At 36.5% G+C, this 15,954-nt stretch overlaps 1 protein-coding gene across 17 annotated transcripts in view; it reads left to right on the forward strand.

Annotated features, from left to right (window-relative positions):
• TRIM2 (tripartite motif containing 2) overlaps window positions 1-15,273 on the forward strand; it is a 169,966-nt gene extending 154,693 nt beyond the window's left edge. For all 17 annotated transcript variants that reach the window (XM_067035685.1, XM_067035688.1, XM_067035684.1 and 14 more), the window contains 3 exons: window positions 97-167; window positions 5,181-5,321; window positions 10,853-15,273. In XM_067035685.1, coding sequence (XP_066891786.1) covers window positions 97-167; window positions 5,181-5,321; window positions 10,853-11,005 — 365 coding nt within the window. In that variant the 3' untranslated portion in view covers window positions 11,006-15,273. The remainder of the gene's footprint in view (window positions 1-96; window positions 168-5,180; window positions 5,322-10,852) is intronic.
• The last annotated feature ends 681 nt before the right edge of the window (window positions 15,274-15,954 follow it).

Genomic DNA, 15,954 nt, shown 5'->3' on the forward strand with positions numbered 1-15,954 from the left:
TAACTCAGTTAATATATGAAGTTTCGTAACTATTGTGTTGTTGTAATCATTTTAGTTGTTATGGTCGTCACATATTTTTTCCTATCTTTATTTCAGGTCCCCATTTCGCAGCTGTAAATAGCAATAATGAGATTATTGTTACAGATTTCCATAATCATTCTGTCAAGGTACCATAAACACATCAATTGTTGTTAACTTTTAACTGCTTTTATTGAGGACTCAGTCTGGGAGAAAACACAACACTCATATCTACACACAGGACCTAGGGCAGGTAGCCGAAGAAAAGAGTAGATTTTTGTTTCTCCTTAAAGATTCAGGTTTTAATTTGGACATACAGACTTTGGAGAGTCAGAAAAGTGAACAAAATATGGTGGCAATAAGTTTCTTAACTTGAAACTGGTGTCAATGGAGATAACTTGAAAATGAAATTCAAAACAGCAATTGCTTGAACTTAGAGAGGCAGAACTTTCTGAAGCTTAACGTTTTGTGGCTATTCAGTAAATTAAAATGGATTACTTTTTTCAATTTTCTGCATTATAAGACCTTTCAAACAAAATTAGATATCAGAACTCTGCTACAGCAACAGATTTGGGGAGGGAAATAGCCCTGGCATGCATTCATGTAGTGTATTTCATACATCTTAGAATCCTTTCACACGCTTGGTGTTCCTGAGAAAACAACGCCCACCCCCTCTCCAAAATAGTGTAGTACATCTTTCTTACTAGGTAGAGGAGAGAAGAGAGATTTGACCTTTATTATGAGCAAACCAAGAAACACTAAAGTGATTGAAAACCAATGTCTCACTTACCGAAAAGAGAAAATGTTTAATAACATTCTAGACCAAGCTTCTCAAAGTGTGATGTGTGTTCCATTGAAGTGGGGGAGGCCAGGTGGTCCTGGGCAGTGCACTGGCACACATTTTTCTTTTAAGAGTTGTGTATATATTTTTAGAGTTACCTTCTGTTTACATCAAGTCATACTGGTTTGCACTTATAGAAGTGATATAAAGTTTTCCTTGCAAGGAAATTCATTTAAATTTTTTAAAGTGAGGCGTTTCAAATGTGAGGGAGGATAAGAAAACAGCACAGGTGGTAGGCCAATGACTAAAGTTTGCACTTAGAGACAACCGTGGAGCAACCAAACTTTGAAAACAATTTGCCATTGTTGACAGCTAGAACAGCTACATGGGGATAGGATTTTAGCACCCGTAGGTACTCTCTGTTCACTGCTTTGTTTCCCCAGCTCTTCCTGGAAGAAGGTACTTTTAACCTGAATAAATGGGAAGGGCTTGAGCTTTTGAGATGGGTGTCAAGTCCCTGCGCAAAGAGGAGAGCACAGTGGGCCATGGTGACGGGGCAGGATGAGGGGCAATGGTGCCCGCTGCTGCTTACTTGTAAGGCTGCTTCCTGCCATGTAGTCTCTCCAGAGTTGCTACCATAGTGGTGGGGCTCCATCCTCATCGCCCCCTCCTCCCTCAATGCCCAGCCTTGGTAAAAGGAAGAGGACAGTGGGAAAAATCTTTGGAGGAGGAGAGAAACAGAGAGCAAAGAGGCAGCAGGGCCTGGGCTTGTGACGGTCCTCCCAGGGGGCTGTAACAGTCCTGTGTGATGAACATAACTATGAAAGGATAGTATTACTTGGCTAGTATTACGCTTCCTGCCCTTCACTCTCTTTATAGAGGAATCCTTCATTTAACTGTAGCGCATTCAACGAGGAGAAAATGCATATAGATCTTCACAGTGTCAAAGGCCAGCAAAGCCTGGCATAGGTGCTGCCCACCCCTACCAGAAGACAGTGATGTTAATCAGGTTGCTCTTTTCTACTAAGCACACCTGTGGCCTCAGAGCCTTCCCCGTCGCAATGCTCCAGGCAACTCTCCGAACCACCTAGTGTTGGTATGTGGGAGGGCTCCTGTTTACCAGCCCTGACAGGTGCTGGAGGAGGAAATAAAACATATGTGAGTGACCAGAATGCAAGGCAGGAGCAATGAATGACTTTTTAAAAATAGGTACATATAAAGTTCTGTAGGTATCCAGAAGAAAATACATGTCCATTGCTAAGATCATCAGGGAAGACTTCCAAGTGGAGGTGGTATTGAGGTGAGCAGAATTTTGAAATCAGAAAAGGATTATCGTCCGACTTACAAAAACTTGCTATAAAAATTTGTTATCAAAAAGCAAAGCTATATCGGGGCTTCCCTGGTGGCGCAGTGGTTGAGAGTCTGCCTGCCGATGCAGGGGTCACGGGTTCATGCCCCGGTCCGGGAGGATCCCACATGCCGCGGAGCGGCTGGGCCCGCGACCCGTGAGCCATGGCCGCTGAGCCTGCGCGTCCGGAGCCTGCGCTCCGCAACGGGAGAGGCCACAGCAGTGAGAGGCCCGCGTACCGCAAAAAAAAAAAAAAAAAAAAAAAAAAAGCAAAGCTATAAAAAAGACTTCAGCTCATACTTCTGCCTCTTACTATGTTTTCATCTGAATAATTTATAAATAATGGAATGACATTTTTAGATGGGAAAAATAGAAAATATGTGAAATCATAATTAAGATTATGAAAACACTTTAAGTTTTCAGTAGTGTAGAGTCAGTTTAGTTATTTAAACTCAATTTTCCTCTTATTTAGAGGGAAAAAAAACCCCTAGTCATTTTGTTTTTTCTCTTCTCTCTGACAGTTGTTGCCATATAGCTTTTATGGAATAGTTGGGCTTTTGTTTCCTTTATAACATAGGGCAGTTAAGCAGGGTTCTAGTATTCAAGTCACTTCTCTGTTGGTAAATGTAAAAACCAGACCTGTAGGTCAGGGCTAATGAGTGGGCTAGTTAGTTCTTCAGCTCCCCCTTCACTGTATACCCTTTTCTCATTGCAGAATAGTTAAGACTAAATTTGGCCTTCTCCATTATTTCAAAATGAAGCAGAAGCATGTAAGCTGTTTGAATTATGCCAAGGGAAACATACTGACTCAGAAAGATAAACACAAGCGAACAAAACAATTATTTGTCCAACTTCTTTTTTCATATTTATTTTGTATTGGAGTACAGTTGATTTACAACGTTGTGTTAATTTTCAGGTATACAACAAACTGATTTGGTTATACATGTATGTATATATCTATCTATTCTTTTTCAGATTCTTTTCCCACTTAGGTTATTACAGAATATTGAGTAGAGTTCCCTCTGCTATTGAGTAGGTCCTTGTCGATTGTCTACTTTATTTATAGTAGTGTGTATATATTAATTCCAAACTCCTAATTTATCCCTCCCCCGTATAACTTAATAAGGGAAAGATCAGAGAATAATTAGTCGTGTCCTAGCCAGCATACAAACACTCCTTTTGGTCTTTAAAACTAGAAGGTTTATGTGAAGGAGGTAAAAAGAGTCAGGAAAGATTTTCAATGATATTTTAGGAAAAGCTGGTTCCTGTCTCTGTCCTTTCCAAAGAATCAAAGAGGTAACTTACTTACTTGGCAAGTATGTAATTAATTCAGGAAGTGGTCATGGCTTTTTTTTAACCTTAAAGAAAGTTTAGGCTTTAGAGATGGAGTGTCTCACTTTCCCATCATAAGAAACTAAAAGAGGGACTTCCCTGGTGGTCCAGTGGTTAAGAGTCCATGCTTCTTCTGCAGGGCATGTGGGTTCGATCCCCAGTCAGGGAACTAAGATCCCGCATGCTGTGTGGTGCGGCGGAAAACAACCCCAAAACCAAAAACAAAACGACAAAAAAAGAAAGTAAAAGAAATAGCATCATTTTAATCTTTTATAACCACAGAGATGGCAATAGGAGAATCTCTAAAAGGTCCTGAGATCATCTTCAGATTAGATCTGTGCTCAGACATAGTGACCTCTCTCAGGTCCATATTTTATTTTATTTTTTTAATTTTTATTTTTTTTTAAATAACAATTTTTTATTTGGTCACTTTGATTCTAGGATGCTCTTTTTTTTTTTTTTTAAAGTGTTACGCAGGCCTCTCACTGTTGTGGCCTCTCCCGTTGCGGAGCACAGGCTCCGGATGCGCAGGCTCAGCGGCCATGGCTCACGGGCCCAGCCGCTCCGCGGCATGTGGGACCCTCCCAGACCTGGGCACGAACCCGTGTCCCCTGCATCGGCAGGCGGATTCTCAACCACTGCGCCACCAGGGAAGCCCTGGGTCCATATTTTAGGAACCTTACCCTCATGGGTGCCTTGTATGTAACACTTTCTGATTCGTTAATGAGTACTTCTACACATGTTGCATGATAATGGAAGCTTAAAATAATTCCCGAAGACGTTTCAAAGTATCACCAGAATCATCGCGATAAAATCATGCTTACTATAGTCTTATCATTAAACACATAATAAAATATTAATTCTCTCAAGATTAGTAATCTGAGTAATCTGCAGTTGATACATATACAGTAACACTCTATTAATAAGAATATTTAATTAACCACAACAGCCCAGTGTTTGACCATATCAGATATTAGAGAATTTGAGAGTTCTTAAGAGTTCTGTTTAGCCCCGACTTCTCGTCAGCCTCCCTCTCTCATGGGCTCTATTCATCAAAGCCTTAGGGTTGTATAAACTCTCTATTCTAACTAAAATATATTCTGAGAAAATCTATTTTTAAAAGTCATTTTCTTATTCCTCACCTGCTGCCATCACACACACATACACGCACACACACACTCACTCACTCAATGAATTTTCCTTATTATAAATGCGTGGTCCAGCCTACCACCCTTTCTTGTTATGTTGACTTAGTATAATGGTAGTAAATTCTGAGTATCTGGCTTAACAAAAAGCTCTTACTTTCTGATTCAACTTTGAGTGATCCTCCATCCTGTTAGAAATACAATGCCTGTCCTTAAAATTAGCTGTTTATTTAAACGCAGAAAGAATAATGTTGGAAATTACAGCTCTACTTACTCGTATTAGCTTATGTTTGTATATATTTTATAATTTATAACAAAAGTCTTTTCACATAGTAATATAACCAGATATAAGCTAGAAAAAGAAGTGGTTAACAAATGCTAAATCAGATTTAGACAGTAAATTGGGGAACCACAAGTGAATGGAGGTCTAGCTTGTAGACTTCCCCCCTCTTTTTTAAGAATGTCTTAAGTAACCTGCTCAGATATTTTTAAAAGCCATAATGTTTGCTTAACTATTTTAATTTAAAATAAAATAATCTTAAAATATTTCATACAGGTGTTTAATCAGGAAGGAGAATTCATGTTGAAGTTTGGCTCAAATGGAGAAGGAAATGGGCAGTTTAATGCTCCAACAGGTGTAGCAGTGGATTCAAATGGAAACATCATTGTAGCAGACTGGGGAAACAGCAGAATCCAGGTAGATTAAAATACGGATTTATTTGTTTACAGTGATTGGTGTTTGTTGAAAGTGGAGAATCGTCTGTACCCCAGACTGGAATGTTTTCCATTTGTTCATTGATTAGGTAATTAGACTGTAAATAATCAAACTAAAGAAGGTGGAGTAGAAAAAAGTCAACATATTACCAGAGTGAAACCCTCTCATCAGGGATTCTTAGCGTGTATCCCACACGCCCCAAAAGTGTTTGTAGCTAGAATTTAAGAGATCCACTGAACAAAACTATTACATCATTATTTTTACTAACTTCTAACTGAAAATTATAATTCCCTTTAATTATGAATGTAGGCAATAATCACAGTACTTATAGTAATACCTATAACTTTGTCACCAAGAGAAATTACAGAAACTTTCATATTACAATTGTAGACATCTCAAATTTTCATTTATACTGATCACTACTTAAAAATTACAGTCATCATTAGACCTATCGTTGTTCTTTGTTATTTAATGTGTTAATTTAAAAAGCACCCATATTACTATGTCACAGTTCTGTAGCACTTTGATAACTCTATTTTAATATAATTGTTTTCCTTTATAATCCCATGTATTTTGTCTTATGCATTTAAAAACATTATTTTGCTAAATAACCCATGAGTCAAAGAGGAGGTCTCAGGGAAAGTTTAAAAATATATTGGAGTGAATGAAAATGCAAATATTGCATATCAGAGTTTGTGGAATGCAGCTAAAACATTGCCGAGAGGGAATTCTTTTCCTCCAGCTCTATGGAGATGTAACTGACATAGAACATTGTATAAGTTTAAGGTATACAGCATGTTGATTTGATACACTTATATATTTCAAAATCACATCACATAATTACCATTTCTTTTTTTTGTGGTAAGAACACTTAGATGTACTCTCTTAGCAACTTTCCAGTACATAACACAGTATTATAACTGTAATCAGCACCCTGCGCATTAGATCCCTAGGACGTATTCATCTTATAACTGGAAGTTTGTACACTTTGACCAATTTCTCCCCTATCCCTATCCTCTGGTAACCACCATTCTACCTGCAAGGGAAACTAATAACACTAAATGCTTACATTAGAAAAGAGAATATGTCTCTAATCAAGAACCCAAGCTCCCACCTCAAGAAGCTAGGAGAAGAGCAAAAACTGAAAGCAAGCTGAAGGAAGGAAATAGTGAAGATAGTATCAGAAATCATTTACATTCAAGAGGAAATCAATCAAACTGTTATTCTTTGAAAAGATCAGTCAAGCTTACAAACCTCTAGCAAGACTGACAAAGAAAAAAAGACAGAAAATGCTAGTATCACTACAGACCCTGCAGACATCAAAAGAATAGTAAGGAATTCTGTGAACAACTCTACACGCATCAATTTGGCAACTTAGATGAAATGGACCAATTTCTCAAAAAGTACAAACGCCTCAACTCACCCAATATAAGGTAAATAATTTGAATAGCTCTACAGCTATTAAGGAAATTTAGTTCATAATTTAAAAACTCCCCCAAAGGAAATCTCCAGACTCAGAAAGTTTCACTGGATACTTCTACCAAATATTTAAAGAAGAGTTAGCACCAGTTCAGTTTCTTCTAGAAAATAGAAGACAGGGGAACACTTTACAATTCACTTTCCAACTCAGCTTCTGATACCACGATACTAAAATCAGACTAAGACAGTACAAAAAAGAAAAGTACAGACCATATTCCTCATGATTATAAATGAGGAATATTTTAATATTCCTTAAAATGTTAGGAAATAGAATTCAACAATATGTGAAAATCTTTCCACGGCCAAGTGGGGTTTTTTCCAAGAATGCAAGGCTGATTCAGTATTTAAAAATCAATGTAATAAAGGAAGAATTTTTAAAAAATCAATGTAATCCACCCCATTAAAAGGCAAAGGAATAAAAATAATATGATCATATCAATTTATGCAGAAAAAAGCATTTGATAAGATTCAATACCTATTCATGATTTAAAAATCGCAGAAAACTAGGAACATACAGGAACTTTCTCAATTTGATAAAGAATGTCTATGAAAACCTACTGCTAACACCATACTTAATGGTGAAAGAATGAAAACTTTTCCTCTAAGATCAGGAACAAGGCAAGGATGTTTGCTCTCACCATTCTTATTCAACATTAGTGCTGGAAGTTCCAACCAATACAATAAAGAAAGAAATGGAAATAAGAAGATTACAAATTAGAAGAAAAGAAAGAAACTATCCCTATTTGGAGAGAACATGACTGTTTACATAAAATATCAAGGAATCTACAAAACAGTTCTTAGAACTAATAAGAGAGTTCAGCAAGGTCACAGGATATAAGATCAGCATACAAAACTCAATTGTATTTCTATATAATAGCAAGGAACACGTGGAAACCAAAATTTTAAATACAATACCACTTAAAATTGCTGAAAAAATGGAAATATCTAGTTATAATAACAAAGCATGTCTAGTATGTGTATCTGAAAGCTCACACGCTAATGAAAAAAAGATCTAAATAAGTGGAGAGACATACTGTGTTCATGGATTGCAAGACTCAAGAAAAAAGTCTGTTCTCCCCAAATTGCCATACAGGTTGAACACAGAATCGCAGCAGGAATTCTTGTAGATATAGACAAGATTATTTTAAAATGCATGTGGAAAAGTAAAGGGACTAGAATAGCTAAAACAATTTTGAAAAAGAAGAGAGAGGAATCCCTCTACCTGAGTTCATGACTTGTTATATAGCTATTCCATAGCTGCAGTAATCAAGACTGTGTGGTATTAATGGAGGGATAGGCACATAGGTCAAGGGAACAGCATAGAGAATCCAGAAATAGACCCACATGTGTGCAGCCAACTGACTTTTTGACAAAGGTACAGAAGCAATTTAATGGAGGAATGGTAACCTTTTCAACAAGAGGTGCTAGAACAATTAAGATCTCCATAAAGGAAAGAAAATGAACCTCATCTTATGTAAAGTAACTCAAAAAAGATTATAGATTTAAATGAAAAGTGTAAAGCTATAAAACTTTTAGAAGACTCTAAGAGAAAATCTTTGGGACATATGGCTTGCTAAAGAATTTTTAGACATGATACTGAGAGTATGATCCATAAAAAAACAAAATCAATAAACTGGACTTTATCAAAATTAAAAACTTTTGTGCAGTGAAAGACTGTTAAGAGGATAAAAAGATAAGCAACAAACTGGGAGAAAATATTGATAAACCATACTATCTGACAGAGGACTTATACCTGGAATATATAATGATTTTCAGAATTCAACATAAAAGAACCAAACAGTCCAATCAGAAAATGGGCAAAAGACATGAAGAGAAGTTTCACTGAAGAGGTTATAAACATGAAAAGATGTTCTATATCACTAGACATTAGGGAAGTGCAAATTAAGACAATGATGAGATACTATCACACACTTATTAGAATAGCTAAAACTAAAATATCGATGATATCAAATGCTGGTGAGCATGCAGAAAAACTAGATTTCTCATACATTGCTAGTGTGAGTGTAAAATTACAGTCGGCCTTGAAAATAGTTTGGCAGGTTCTTAAAAAATTAAGCATACACTTACCATACAACTCAGTAATTGCACTCCTGGGTATTTATCCCAGAGAAATGAGAACTTATGTCCACAGAAAAACCTCTGCATTGTTGTTCATAGAAACTTGATTTGTTATAGCCCAAAACTGAAAATAACCAAGATGTCTTTCAGAAGATTAATGGCCAGACAAATGGGTATATCCACACTATGGAATAATACTCAGCAGTTAAAAAGGAACAGAGTGATGATACCCTCAGCAACTTAGATGCATGTCAAGGGCATCATGTTGAGTGGGAAAAAAGCCACTTTCAAAAGATCACATGCTGTATGATTCCATTTAGGTCACATTCTCAAAATGACAGAATTACAGAGAAGGAAAACAGGTAGTGGCTGGCAAGAGTTAGAGGTGTTGGGAGAAGGGCAGTGGGTGTGACTGTAAAGAGGCAGCATGAGGCAGATCTTTGTGAAGATGGAATAGTTCTGTACGGGGGTTGCAGTGGCTACATTAATCTATACTTGTGATAAAATGTACAACTATATACACACATTCCGATGTCAGTTTGCTGGGTTTAATATTGTACCACAGGTATAGAAGAGGTAACCATTGGGAGAAACTGGATGAGGGGTACGCAGAATCTCTCTGTACTATCTTTGCAACTTTCTTAGGAATCTGTAACTATTTCAAAATAAAAAGTGAACCAAAAAAGAGAGTAACAACAATTAATTCAAATATGTTTCTCTGGTTTAGGAATAGTGGTATCTTGAATGGCATTTGGCATTTTGATTGGATATAAGTGATAATAAAACTGGTTACATTCTGGAAAAAAAAACTATTAAAACACTATTTTGAGATGGGCTGTATAGTCTTTGTCAGACTACCAGAGGGGACCGTGACACAAAATTTTGATTTTCCTCTAAATTAAGAGCAAAGCTTTTCAGTCCTCACTGAAGAAAGACTATTCTTTTCTCCCATGTCTCTTGTGTAGTCACCCGCATGTATCTAAACATGCATGTACAGACAGGGCAATCGATCCTCGCCTGTGTGGGTCTGTGCAGTGCACTTTGCAGAGCACCACAGGGTGCTCTGGGTAAATCTAGGAGCATTCTGATGTTACTGTGAGGACAGCAGCTGAGCAGTTGAATCTGATATAGGTATCCACTTCTCAGGAAAAGGGTTGAGACTTTACATGGAACACTGTATGCTTTAATTTCTCCAGTATATTTCTCTTGCTTAATTATCCCAGTGGACCTCTACATTTGGAAGAGGCGTCTATATCTGATGGGAAGCCAGAAGCAGACAGGGAACGAAGTTCACAAAGCAGTTCTGTATAGGACCACATATGCTAAGCTGTTTATATTGTGGCCGTCATCACACCTGCCTTTTGAAACACCCTACGGGCCAACCAGAATGGTTGAAAGAAACCAGCCTGGGCCTGGGAAGGAGGAGTGTTCCTCTTATTTCCTCACAGCAGAAGCTTACAGACCAAAAAAGACCACTTTCTATCTAAATGTACATGTTGAACCATTGACTTCGTATAACTTACTCTTTTCTGAAAAGGAAAAAAGTAATTTCTCTTTTCTCGTTGCACTTTGTGACTCAGGACATTCTTCTGTGGTCTACTTGCTGATTTTTCTCTCTTATGATTGGGAATAAGCTTAGAGTGAGAGAAATAAGGATCTTTTATTCTTCAGGCAGCGTCCAGGGCCATTCCCCTCACCTGTGACCACTGTAAGAGTATAAGTGAGATCCTGTGGCCAATGGCACATTCCTTGTCAGTGACTGTGGGGCATAGAGAGTGAGGGGAGGGAAAGCAAGGTAAGTGGAGGGAGGGGTTTCCTGTGATAGTGACCTGAACAAACCTGGGGGGTTGCACACATGCTTCTATATTAAAAACATTAGCATCAAGGGTTTTCTGACCCCTATTTCATCGTATTACTGTAACTTTTCCTGTTACACTCTGACTTTATATTTACAGGTTTTTGATGGAAGTGGATCGTTTTTGTCCTACATTAACACATCTGCTGACCCACTCTATGGCCCCCAAGGCCTGGCCCTAACTTCAGACGGCCACGTGGTGGTTGCAGACTCTGGAAACCACTGTTTCAAGGTGTATCGGTACTTACAGTAACAGTGGGCAACTGGACACCCCCTTACAAAGATCTTACACATAAACTGGAATGGATTTCTGAATGCAGGACCAGATTATACTAGACTTTTCATGCTAGAAGGAATCATCGGTGAACTTTCCAAGGTTATTTCTGAATGTAACGATTTCCTTAAAAACTGCATATCTGATTTCCATAATCCACGTTTAGGGTTGGAAAAACAAAAGAAATCTCTTTTACTGGATCTGTAAAAACTGCAGTTTTACACCTGTGAACTATGGCTTATAGGACAGGGATTTATGTAGTTAAACTAATTTTGCAAATCAAATAAGCATTAAAAAGCAACTAGAATATGTAAAGGTGTTTGTTAATCCTGTGAGTGGTAGCTTTTGCGCAGAGCTTCCAAAAACAAAACAAAAACAAAATCTGTTATAGTTATATACTTTATTTAACCTCGGTCACAAGACCCAGGGGATCTTCTAACCTCACTTTTACAGTAGGTATTACCCTTGTGACATTTTTTGGGTTATCAGTAGCTACGTATAAATTACTTTGGGAAAAACGGAAACTGTCTTGCAAAATCCTCCCAGCTGGGATTAGCAAGTGTCTTGAGTTTAGCACTTAAAAAAATCAATGCAAATTTCCCATCCTTTCTGAGTTAGAGCGAAGATCTTCTTCATGTGTTCTTTTCATCTCTCTCCTGCTCACCTTGTATCAAAAAACAAAGTTCATTTTCAGGGAATCCTGAAATTGCTAATACTTTGAAAAGCATACTACACCGGCCCCGTTAACTCCAGGTTAATGCACTGGAAAGTAATCAAGATAAAGTCAGTCACATTTTCTGTGCCCCGTTCTCACATGTGTCTCTCCTTTCCCACTTCACGAATGCGAAAGCTTTACCTCCTGCAAAATGTCAGCACATGTAGTAGGACACCAGTATCCTAGGACAGAGAGCCATAAGCAGCCCTTTGGAGGACTGATGGTGTCAACCAAAGGCATGTGATTGATCAATGGTTTCCTTTTAGAAACAAGTGTTACCAAAGTTGTGTTATCTCAAAAGCATTACAGGTAAGGGCATGTTATGGTTATTTATCATTGTCTAATGACTAGTAGAGGCATTAAAGGACTATATATACATGATTAGGGTAGGGTAGAATGTATCATATATAGATATATATAGCTGAATCTTTGGTGTATTGAAATAGGCAGCACTCTGAAAGACAGAAGCATCTTCAGTACATTCCTTAACTGCACAGTTTAAAGCCGTCCTAGTAGAGCAAGCCCTAAAGCAGATGTAATTTTTGCCATTTTCCAGGAAGGCTTGTATCGGCTGACTTTTAGTCAGAAAATGGCCTTCTGTGCTTTCAAAAACAAAACAAAAAACAGGTCAGAAGAAAAAAAAGTTCAACTTGAGTTACATTTAACTTTAAGTATAAATGCATTTTGAAAAATGTTAAGAATAATTTAGTCAATCTAATACTGTAAAATAAGATGTGATCTATTTCCACTGTTTAATTTTCTACTCAGTTCTACCAAACAGGATGTCATGTTTGGCATTTTCAATAAGGACCTTGGGACCTTTTTCACGGAAAGCACCTTAAAACTGTACTATAAGAAAACATTTCCCACATGTATAACCATATGAATGTGATGTTTCTTGCTTATTAATTTATAATCCAGCCATTCTCTTATATAGGACTTTTTAAATTTAGAAGGGAAATCTTCTAATTATCTATCAAATTTATTATGCCCAAATCAACCTCTGAAAAAAATTTTTTTCAGGAAGATTACATTTAGGTTTAGTATTTTTTTAGTTAGGTAGAATTTTCAAAATATTTGAGACTGTCCGTGATAAAGTTAAATAAATCAATGACATTTTTTGAATGTTAAACTAAGACACTGTTTCCTAACGTCAGTGAAATAAGTCTTTGAATTTAAACATTCATATTTAATGAGCGCCTACTGGGTGCCAGACAGAAGCTATTCTAGGCACTGGGGATAAAGTAATGGATAAAACAGACAAAAATCCCTGCCCCCTTAGAGCGTACACTCTAGTGAGGGAATTTCATTTTACCGTTTATTAACATTCTGCATAAAAGATAAGCTAGACCCTTGATAACTCCTGGAATGTTTAAAAGGAAACTTTTAAAATTGGTTAAATGAATTTCAGTTTATTTTCACAAGTAAAAATGGCTTCCTATGTAGATTCTGTCATAGGCCATTGATCTTGAGTTGTTTACTTAAAGAGGTTTCTTTGCACATTTAAATTATACTTGTGAATTTAGAAATTAACCAGCCATCATACCATATGAGACTGGATATCTCTATAGTAGATTGAATACAAAGCTAATTTTTTTACATGTCAATATTGGAATAAAACTGGAATGAAAGAAGAGGTACTTTGATTCAGACCTGTTCCACTGTCTGTTACTAAAACACATGCTATGGGCACTCCAGGAAACACTATATTTTCCCCAAAATATGTGTAATCATATATGTTAAAGTATAGATAACATTTCAAATTCGGATACATATGTGCATTTACTGTATTAGTAAGCATATTTTAGGGGGAAAAGTGCTGCTGATAAGATACGAATAGACAAGATTTAAATGAAACTTTTTCACATTCTTTGAAAAATGTTTTCTAGTAAACTGAGAAGGATAGTAAAATAAGTGACTTTTTTTCTGGGCTACCATTATTGTTTGATTTCTCTTTGTCAAGTGTACAGAACCTGTCATACATTCACGATAAGTAGCACTGAAAAGTTAGCCATTCAGATTTCCCCTGGGCACTTATGGCAAAATGTTGCCAGTTAGAATGTAAAGGTAGGTGACAATGCATTCCCTCCCCGCTTATAGATATTAGTAACTGTATCTCTGACACAGATCTCCCCTGCTGGACACAGGGAGGTGGGTGGAGAGTCACTTCACCACCTAGAAACACATGAATAAAAAGCCTTTATGACTGTTAGCCATTAAAAATAAATAGTTCTTAGTATCTTGATCAAACTTTAATCTCTAGTAACTAAAGTCCCCAAGTTTCCTTCTTTTAATTTACTCTTTGACTAGATTTGAAGCACATAAATACTAACAGGTCCATGCAACTAGAACACATTTGATTCTACTACTAATATACAAGGTATGTCCTAACGGAGTTAACTGGAAAAGCAGTACGCTAGCAAGTGTCTATGGATCCTTAACACTGAAGGGTTCACATAAATGCTTTGGTAATACCTATTGAGTTAATTGGAGAAAATAGCAAATAAGCATCAGGTAATCTGCAGATTACTTCAGATGGGAAAAATCTTTATGTACATTTGGACTCTATCTTATCCTCCCTATTCACCAGCTTCTGAAAAAGGAGGAATATTTTTAGTATAATTTAAAAATAAGACATTACCAGGTAGGATAAAATTGAAGTTATTTGCTGCAAACATTGTCTAATTTTGCTTAAAATCAAAAGTCGTAATTCTGTTGCATTCTGTAAATGTTGCAGGGTTTTAAACTTTACAATTATTTTAATATTTTTGATAACTAGGAATCTAGCATTGCCATAAAGGAAATGAAGTGCCCATCAAAAATTTGGTATAAGTAATTTTTCTGTTTTGTTTTAAATGACAGTAAGCTACAAATCATGATGTTAATCTTAAACTTTCTGAAGATGAATTGTGTGGCAGTGATTGTGTGGTCTGTTTGTGGAGAATGTATGAAAGCTATTAATATTCTAAAACAGATGAATAAATTGGCTATGTTGTTCCAATGAATGTACAGCACTTCCAATAACTTTTGAAAGCAACACAGCCTTAAACTCAATGTTTTTGCTTTATGACTTGGGAATGTTCTATCATGAACAGAGTGTATTCTTAGAATTCTTTATATCATTCTCAATTCTATAGCCTTTCAATCCTATGTATGAGTATGAGGGGTTTTCACTTGCTTTTTTTTCTTTTTAAATTTTGTACATTCCACCTTTATAGGTCTGTTTCATATGTTTTGTGTATAGAACACTAAGTCTTGCACTCTCTGACATTGATACTGATATATTCTCATCATTTGTTCTTTTATGAATCAAAATGCTGACTGCCTATTTGAAGAAAAGAATGAACGCTGTGCATCAAAGTGTTTGTATGTTCATAGCTACCTACGTACCACAGTATTTTGGATGCTTTAGTCTACAATAAATCTTTAAATTAATTCTGTCTTGAAACATAGGAGAAACAAGATTCATGTGTATATCTTTACCATGCACAAAATCTCAAATCATCATAATAAAGTTTGTTTTCTCCATTTCCAGGGTGAATGTTTATTTATTTAAACATTTAAGCTATTTATTGTTCTCTTCCTTAGTGAAGGAATAAATGAAGGTATGTTCGAAAGAACATGTGGAAGATATCAATACCTCAACCAAACTGTTTATACTAGGGAGAAAAAGTTTAGTAAATGGGATTGTTTTCATAATTTCTCTTTCTGATAATTTGTTGTTGATATACAGAAATGCAACAGATTTCTATATATTAATTTTGTACCCTGCAAATTTACTGAATTAATTTATTAGTTCTAATGTTAATTAGTTCTAATAGATTTTGGTGGCATCTTGAGGATTTTCTATGTATAGTATCATGTCATCTGCAAACAGTGACAGTTTTAATTACTTCTTTCTAATTTGGATTACTTTTATTCCTTTTTCTCCTCTGATTGCTGTGGCTAGTGCTTCCAATACTATGTTGAATAAAAGTGATCAGCGTGGGCATCCTTGTCTTGTTCCTGATCTTAGAGGAAATGCTTTCAGCTTTTCATCGTGGAGTATGTTGAGTATACTGTTCGCTGTGGGCTTATTATATGTAGTCTTTAATATGTTGAGGTATATCCCCCTATACCCACTTTGTTGAGAGTTTTTATCCTAAATGGACACTGAATTTTGTCATTGAAACATCCTTGCATCCCTGGGATAAATCCCACTTGATCATGGTAT

Source organism: Kogia breviceps, chromosome 6, assembly GCF_026419965.1.
Source record: "Kogia breviceps isolate mKogBre1 chromosome 6, mKogBre1 haplotype 1, whole genome shotgun sequence".
Classification (NCBI taxonomy): domain Eukaryota; kingdom Metazoa; phylum Chordata; class Mammalia; order Artiodactyla; family Physeteridae; genus Kogia; species Kogia breviceps.